This window comes from Cyprinus carpio, chromosome A22, assembly GCF_018340385.1.
Source record: "Cyprinus carpio isolate SPL01 chromosome A22, ASM1834038v1, whole genome shotgun sequence".
NCBI classification, from domain to species: Eukaryota; Metazoa; Chordata; class Actinopteri; order Cypriniformes; family Cyprinidae; genus Cyprinus; species Cyprinus carpio.
The window spans coordinates 15538510-15546917 of NC_056593.1; the positions used below are offsets into that span (position 1 = coordinate 15538510).

Here is an 8408-nt window from a genome sequence, read left to right on the forward strand (position 1 = left end):
CACACCCCTATTTCTGTGATGTTAGTTTCGTCCTTCGAGGTGGGCGCCAAGACAGCTGCTCGGAATAAAGCATGCTTTGCTCATTGATGTACCAAACATTATACTTTCACGTTTCATTTATTGAAATAAAATTTGACGATTCATTTATTATTTAAATAAAAGTGAAAACACGTTTAATCCATTTAATTAAGATATAATAAAACATTAAAAAAAATCCGTAGTATTCCAGTGTTATTGGGACCGTATATTGTACAGTAGCCTACAACAGCAATCACGCTTTCTCTCTTTAATTCTTTCAAATAAATAATATAAAATTGCATCAATTATTCTTGAACTGACCAAAGTATGGGGACAAGGTTAGATTAAAAATGTACATTTTATAGATAAATGTTAAAATTTGGTGTTAAATTAATTATTGTTTTATATAGAATTGTGCTATACGGTCTATACAGTAAGTGCATGACATAAAAATTAAAACTAATCCCTTATATTATTTTTTTAAGGAAAAGTAATTGGTAATGCATTGCACCCAACACTGCAGACTAAAGATAATGTCCATAGATTATAAAAATGATGGTGATCATTATTTTAGAATTGTCACAAACCTGATCCTCGTTTAATTTAATTTACTCAAGGAGGGAATGGGAACGAAACGTTGTGAGTGATTAAATTAATGTTTTGATACATTTGCAAGTTTGGATCAACTGCTTACTTATGGTTTCAGTCAGGTTTGGTGAATAGCAATTGCTGTTTGTGTGCCTGCATGCTTTCATGAAGCCCAACACACGTCTTTCGTCCGAAGAATGTGTTATCTTAATATTGTGCCACAAAAGCTTTTATTGCTAATTATTTTGTTGATGAAAATATTCCTAAAGCATATTAAGTGCTTTTTGCGTTCTGAAACTCTGCTTTATAAAGTCAATGTGCCTAGTGTGAATCCTAAATGGGAGACAAAATCAATTTGAGGTGCTTTTGAGTGTAGTGTGAAGAAGGGATTATGTCAAATAATAACAATATATTTAAATATATGTCACAGCAGAGGTCACTGTTGTGTCTTTTTACTGTGGCCTAAACTCCTTTAATTTTTTTGTGAGGGCAAACACTTATAGTCTGTCAGTATAATAACAAAGGCATGAGGTGGTGGGAAATTATTGTGTGTGTGTGTGTGTGTGTGTGTGTGTGTGTGTGTGTGTGTGTGTGTGTGTGTGTGTGTGTGTGTGTGTGTGTGTGTGTGTGAATTATTTTTAACTGAAGATGAAACCTACTGATAATAAACCAACACCATGAACACATTTTTGCACTTCTGTAAAAATGTTTATTAACAGATCCACAATTCATAAAAAAGAAACTGTAAAAAAACAAAAATAATAATAATAATTTAATTTGCTCAGCTAGGCGCTGTTGATAGGCAGGACATCATCGAGCTAAGGCAGGTATTGCAGTGTAATCATTGTGCAGTGGTTTTCTCTAAGGCAAACAAAATCAAAAAAAGCAAACACTGTCTTCCATTATTTTTTTTGTTTGTTTTTTAATATGAAAACATAAGCATTTTATTCCCTGTGGTAGTCCATTGCTTTGTTCCGTTCACCCGTCCTTTATTTTTTCAAGTACACTGAGATTGCAATGAGTCAGACAGCCGTTTTAAGGCAGTGCAGTTATTGGACTCAGTTTGAACTGGTGAACTGATGGTTGGATGGGCACTGGTGTCAGGAAGGAGGTAGGGAAGGTGAAAACCGAGGACTCAAAGTTCTCCGTTTCGAGTGTGAAGTTGCCACTAAAGAAGGTGGGTGTCTCCTGAGCGGCGGGAGTGATGGTCGGAGGCGCGGAAGAAACCACCTCCGACTCGAACTGCAGTAGTTGACCCATGAAGCTAAAATTGGGCGAGACGATGGCACGCCGCTGTCGGATGACCTCAAAGGCCTGCTCCAAGCGCAACCGTTGGGTTTTCATGATGTACGCCATGCAGATTGTGGGAGAACGAGAGATTCCAGCCTCGCAGTGGACCAGCACTTTACCTCCCTCTGCTTTCACACGTTCTGTGGAGAGAGAGAAAAAAAAACATGAATTCATTACAAAAGCTCTTGAAACAACAGCATGGGTCATCAAAAATACAGACTGTCTTTTAAGTCAAACTTCAAGCCAGACTTTATTTGTAAAGCACATTTAAAAACAACAGAAGTGTCCTGTGCACTTCTGAACTAACGGAAAAGAAAGAAAGAAAAAATAATGAAAGATGAAGCAGCAGCACCAGACAAAATAATAATGACTGTTTTCAAACAGTTTCCCCAAACACGCTCCTCATCTGCCATTGGCCAGACAAACAAATAGCCCCGCCCCAAATTTACACCATTGGTTGAGTCAGTGTTGCTATGCTGGACTGGTCGACTCTTCAAACTAACAAAGCAATGTTTCGAAAACACCACAGAGACAAAATGTTCAAGCTTTTGAGGGAAATCAGTCTACACTGAAAAAAATGGATTTACCTTGAAACAATTTCCACTCAGAAATTGCTAGCAAATAAAAAAAATTAAAATTAAAATTAAAATTAAAATTAAAATTAAAATTAAAATTATATAGAAAGACTGAAATTGTATGTTTTTTGTACTGTTTTTTTTTTTTACAATGCATGAATGGCTTACTTATAGTTTGAGCGCATTAATTTTGGTATGTGAAATATGTTTACAAACACTACAATGTGTAAATGGCATAAAATGTTGTTGTGTTATATTAACGAGTGAAACACAATCATGGTTATCTTTCACAGTTCTTCTGATATCCTCTGTCCATTATTGCGTGGCTAATTCATTTCCTCCCTGACCCTTTTTTATTGTAAAGTCATATCAATTTCATTTCCACCCCAGAAATTTCTGACGCACAAATCTATAAATTCACACACTCACACCATTATGGAAAGCTCTGAATGCGTATTCCTGTCAAATGTAATACAGCTAAGCAGATTCCAGCCTCATATCTCTCAACGACGCACACACCGAGAAGTGAAGCGCGTGTTCATGCAAGATCCCTCGCTGCTGGTCTCTTTAAAACAAAACCTGCTGGTGTGAATCACGCCTGAAGCCCATCTGGAGCGGAGCGGTGCCGAGCTGTGGGCGTCATAATGACTATCACACCCCCTAATGCGCCTAAATATTACCACACACTCATTAGCCGAAGCTTTCGATGGATTATTCTTTCACTTCACTGCTATCGCTTTCCTGCGGGAGACCAAATCACCTCAGGGTTTCTTACGTAATACTGTCTATATTCAGGCAAATGTAAATGAAACTTGATTATATTTGAATGAAATGTATGCGAGTCAAAGTCCTTGAATGACAGGATGACATGGTTTAAGCCTCACTAGAGGAACTGAAATATGATATACACGAATAGAGGTCAAGCGGGGAGTTTTGGTCATATGTGAAGTCTAAGTAAACTACTCTTAAAACAAAGATTCTTGAAGGGTTTTTAAGCAGTGATGTTATAGAAGAACCATTTTCGGTTCACCAAAGAACCTTTCAGTTTCAGTTTCAATTTGATTAGATTTTTTAAGGGGAGAAATATGGACTTGGACTTGTTTTTTAACAAGCTTCTTGCAAATCACCCTTAAATAGCCTCTCAGATCATTGTGTAAACATATTCACCTGATAAAGAAGCCGTGAACAGCCTACAAAACACATGACAGTCCATTCTTAGCACACAAACACACCTTAACGCCACTAATCATCGACTCATCCACTGACACACTGGCCACACCTATGACACGTAAAATCTTGGATTAGTCTAACCTGTGACTCACAGCGGCATGTCCGTTTATCTTTCCTGATCTTTATGTTTCATCTTATTTATTTGTTATTTTTTCAGTAGGAGTTGGTATTAATTGCATTTCCGAGAATACAAGTAACATGGGGTTTGTAGGTGTACATAAATGCCGCACATCCAGTCGGATTATGGAAACGATGTGTTAGTAAAGCAGAGGAAGTCTTATTTTTACACGACCTGAAATAAGCTCCACTATCTATAGGTCTGTGCTCAGTTCTGGGAATGGTTTTAGCCATACGGATGAAGTTTACATAACACTAAAGATGTTGTCATTTAAAACTTCTTATTCTTATTAATAACCCACTGAAACAAGTGATAATATCATATCAGTTTTAACCACATCCGAATGTGAGACTTTGAAGTGCTCAGACTGGTAAACTAAAAATAATAATAACAGTAATTATAATAATTAAATAAATAAAAACAGCTTTAAATAAAAAAAAATATATATATATATAATAATTATAATTAAAAAACAAATTATATATAGCACATAATTAAATAAATTTAAATAAGAAAAAAATAAGAAAAAATTAAAAATTAAATAATCATTAAATTGCACACACACACAAAACTATATACAATATTTACCAATAAAATCTATGGCCTCCTGGAAGTGTGAGCTGATATCTGCTGTGTGACTGTCCTCCACCGGGATCCATTTGTAGTCATACTGTCCTTTGGCGGGCCGCGAGTCCCTGCGTGAGACGTTCAGCAGCGCTGTAATGCGGAGGTCACTGAGATAGTCCTGTCTACAGGCATGATAGGCACTGCCCAGGTATAGGAAAGGCAAGATCTCCACCGGCCGTCCCTAAAAAATAACAACAATAAACAGATATCAAAACTGAAACTCTCAAGACTGATTCACCACCTGAAGACAAACAGGTTCTGTACTGGGACCGTTTGACCTTATCATAAAAACTGGAAAGGTCAGACATAAAAGGACCTCAGATGTCCGCTGGATGTCTTTGAAGGATTGTTGGTTTGGGTAGATGAATGGTTGGGTTACATACATACATACATGGAGCTAAATCTTTAAACACATGGTCTTCTGTGTTTTTCGACTCATATTAGAGAGGGAGTTGTTGCAGAAACTCCAACAGTTACAGGAAGTGGTTTCGGTGGAAGTGGGTTGAAATGAGGAAACAACAGCTCGCTTTCTTCTCTCTTACCTGATCATAGTCTGGTTTGTGGTGAGCACCCAGTTTGTCACAGTGACTGCTGACACCTCTTTCACTTTTGTCTTCACTCAGATTCACAGACTTGGTTTCAGTGCAAAGCTCGGGGTAATGGGAATGGAAGTTCTCGTAGCCTCCTGGAATGAGAAATGCGCCGTTATTATGAGTCGTCAAGGATTGTTGAGTCGTTCACTTTATCAAGAGCTTCATGTGTGGCTGATCAGAGTGTGAGAGGCAAAAAGAAAATCCCACCAACAGAGGGAGAGCGTTCATGAGATCAAGGGCTTGACTTGCTTTTAGCAAAATCTCCTAGTTTCAACATGTCATTTTAACAAGTTGAATACACAAGTCTAAAAATCCCTGTACATTTGAATGCAATGTTATCATTGAAAGGAGTAAAATATAATATATAGCTATAAATAATACTGTGCTGTTTCTCATACGTCCCTCTCAGACACATCCGTCCTTTGTCGCACTAAGAGAATTTATCTCTTGAAAACCAGACAAAAACCTAGGCTATTAATTCAACAGCATAAAAGTCAATGTTAAACATACATACGTCTATATGTACGTGTGAGATGAGAGGTTTTAAATATATTACATTTTAGTTCACTTTTATTATATTATCAAGTTAAAAATAAACAGTTTATTCATTAAAAATAGAATACATACAATAATCAGATAATTTTTAATAATCTGAAAACATTGTTTTTTTTAATTAATTGATATTTTTCTAAACATTGAAATTATGAGAAAAATCTATTTTTTTTTTTTTTAGTTTTTTTTCTTTTTTTTGTTTGTTTTTTTTTTTATTTAGTTTATAATAGTATTAATATTTTTTATAGTTTAATCTTTTAACAAAACAACTAGCGGTCCAGCAGTCTTTCCTCACCTTTCAGGAAGCAGATGCTCGCGTTACTCGCCAAGTGCGACAAACTATTGATGACAATTTGAGCAATACTGTCTTTTTTCAGTTTTTGCAAATGAGGTGTGCGGTCATCCAGAGCCACGACCGACGAGATGCTTCCTTCCCGAAGCCGAAACAGCGCTCTCTCGTCCGGTATGACGAACTGTAGAGGCACCGGACCGCCGCGGGACCTCCGGACCACCACTGAATTCAAGTTGACATTGACGGAGCCTCTGATACTCGAGCTGGAGAACGAGAAATACGGTCTACAGTCCACAATCAGACAACTTCCACACTCCTTCCGTATGATCTTCCTCAGGCGGCGACAGTCTATGCTGGAGACCTTCATGTTGGAGTGACAGAGTGAAATGTTTTCAGTAGGTTTGTGGATGTTTCAGGGGTGTAGGTTGCCTACTGAACCCTGTGTGCTGTGCCTGAGTCTACATTTCCTCCAAGGGGATTCCGTCCGATCGCTTTTATAGAATGGAACCTCCGGCGCGTGACGTCACGAACCATATATGGACACGCCGACACGGGAGCGAGCCCGCCCTCGAAACATACTGAACAGCGCAATCATCAATTCATCACGGCGCTTCTGCACATATTGTGTCATTTTCTTGTAATTCAGATCCTTTTTCCTTGAAACAACCCCGAAAATATTTAGAGGTATGTGGGCTTATTCGATGGATAGTACTTGTAGCTGTTCAGAAAGGGGAGATTGAATTTGGACATCAAAATATATGAATGACATTGTCAGGCTTCACTCTATCCACCTGTCCTATATCCGTTCTTCATAATCCTAGGATCTCTAATGCGATTATATACGTCACTTCCATCACCAGCGTAGGAAATACACAACAACTGGCATTTGTTTTCAATCATGTAGCCCTACACTGAGGAATATAATCAAAATATTGTCTTATTAGCTTATGTGAGCAATGGTTTGACTGGTAAGGGCCCAACGTTTCCCAGAATGCATCCCACGGTGAGGAGAGAGTGAGTGTGTATGTGTGGGACAGGAAGAGCAGGCTGATGGAGGATTACTGTGGCAGGCCGTCACCCATATGGCCCTGTGTAATCTCTCGGCTGATGACATCACAGTGTGTTGGGGTGACACACACGGCCCGCTCGCCCTCACACTCCTAGCATTGGCAAAATGAATGGGAGGCGAAGATGGTGTGTAATTGTATGTTACGATGTGTATGTAGCCTACAGCCTACATGAGTAAGTGCCTGAGTGAGGAGGATCGACTGAGTGACTTCCCTGTGACAGGATAGTGAAGGCTTTATGGAAAAAAGATAGAGTCTAGAGTCTGCTAGAGGGTTTTATAGAATCAGAATCAGTTTTATAGGTTTTATGTATATATATATATATATATATATATATATATATATATATATATCTATATATATATATATATATATATAATTTGTTTATTTCAGTTTTTGTTTTAGTAATTTTAATAATTCAGCTAAATCTTATTGTAGTTTAGGCAACATTTCTATTTTAAAAAAATTAAAGTTCTTAATCTAATATTTACATGCAATTTTTTTATTTTAGCTCCATTACTTTAATGAAAATTGAAGATTTAATAGTTTTAGTTAACAATAACAACGTAAATATATTCAAATATTTGAAATCATTTAAAATATAATATTCTTTTATTATTTTTTGTTTCATATATTTTATATAAAATGTTATTATATTTTTAATAAATATAACATTTAGTAAAATATATTCTATTTTACATATTAAAATATTTAAACACATTTTAACATAAAAATGTGTTATTTCTTTTAGTAGTATGTATGTATATATAAATATAATGTATACATAATTACTTATACTAAACAATACAGCAGATGGTACAAATATTTTTTCAATGGTATTTTTTAAATACCTTGAAGCAATTGGTATAAAAATATGATAGTGATTCAAATATTGTGGTATATTTCAAAATACGATGGTAAGGTTATCATGGGGTTATCTCATTTTAGAAACCCCTGGTTTGCTTCTCCCTGTGTGAGTCATTCTCTTTCTTCTCTATTCTATCCACAGCATGTGTGTGTGTGTGTAAAATGCCTTCCTGATGTATGTACGTTATAGGCAAAAAAAAAAAAAAAAAAAACATCACAATGGAACACACATGAGTTTTTTGCTCTAGTCACAGATGCAGGTGTTTCCTGGATTCCTGACAGAAATTACTCGCTGACCGATGCATTTCTTAATATATACCGCAAATGATTTACCAGCACACACACACACACACACACATATGCTCTTACGACACAGGGTCTTTCACATAAAGAGCCTTGACACTAATCTAATATATGTGCACTGTGAGCACCTGGTAAGCCCCGCCCCCTCACAGATGATGATGGCAATGATGCCGATGACAGTAATAAATGACAGAACTCCTAGATTCACAGCTGTGTGCCGGTAATATATCGGGTCACATTATGACACACGCAGTAAACCAGCTGATCAATAACAGACACTCAAGAATA

At 36.7% G+C, this 8408-nt stretch overlaps 1 protein-coding gene across 1 annotated transcript; it reads right to left on the reverse strand.

Annotated features, from left to right (window-relative positions):
• Nucleotides 1-1292: 1292 nt before the first annotated feature.
• Nucleotides 1293-6340, reverse strand: LOC109047400 (dual specificity protein phosphatase 5). Its single transcript, XM_042712036.1, has 4 exons — nt 5887-6340; nt 4989-5131; nt 4408-4627; nt 1293-2036 (listed from the first exon to the last, which is right to left on the reverse strand). The coding sequence occupies exons 1-4, from the start codon at nt 6248-6250 to the stop codon at nt 1642-1644; spliced, it is 1122 nt and encodes a 373-aa protein (XP_042567970.1). The 5' UTR covers nt 6251-6340; the 3' UTR covers nt 1293-1641.
• Nucleotides 6341-8408: the final 2068 nt, after the last annotated feature.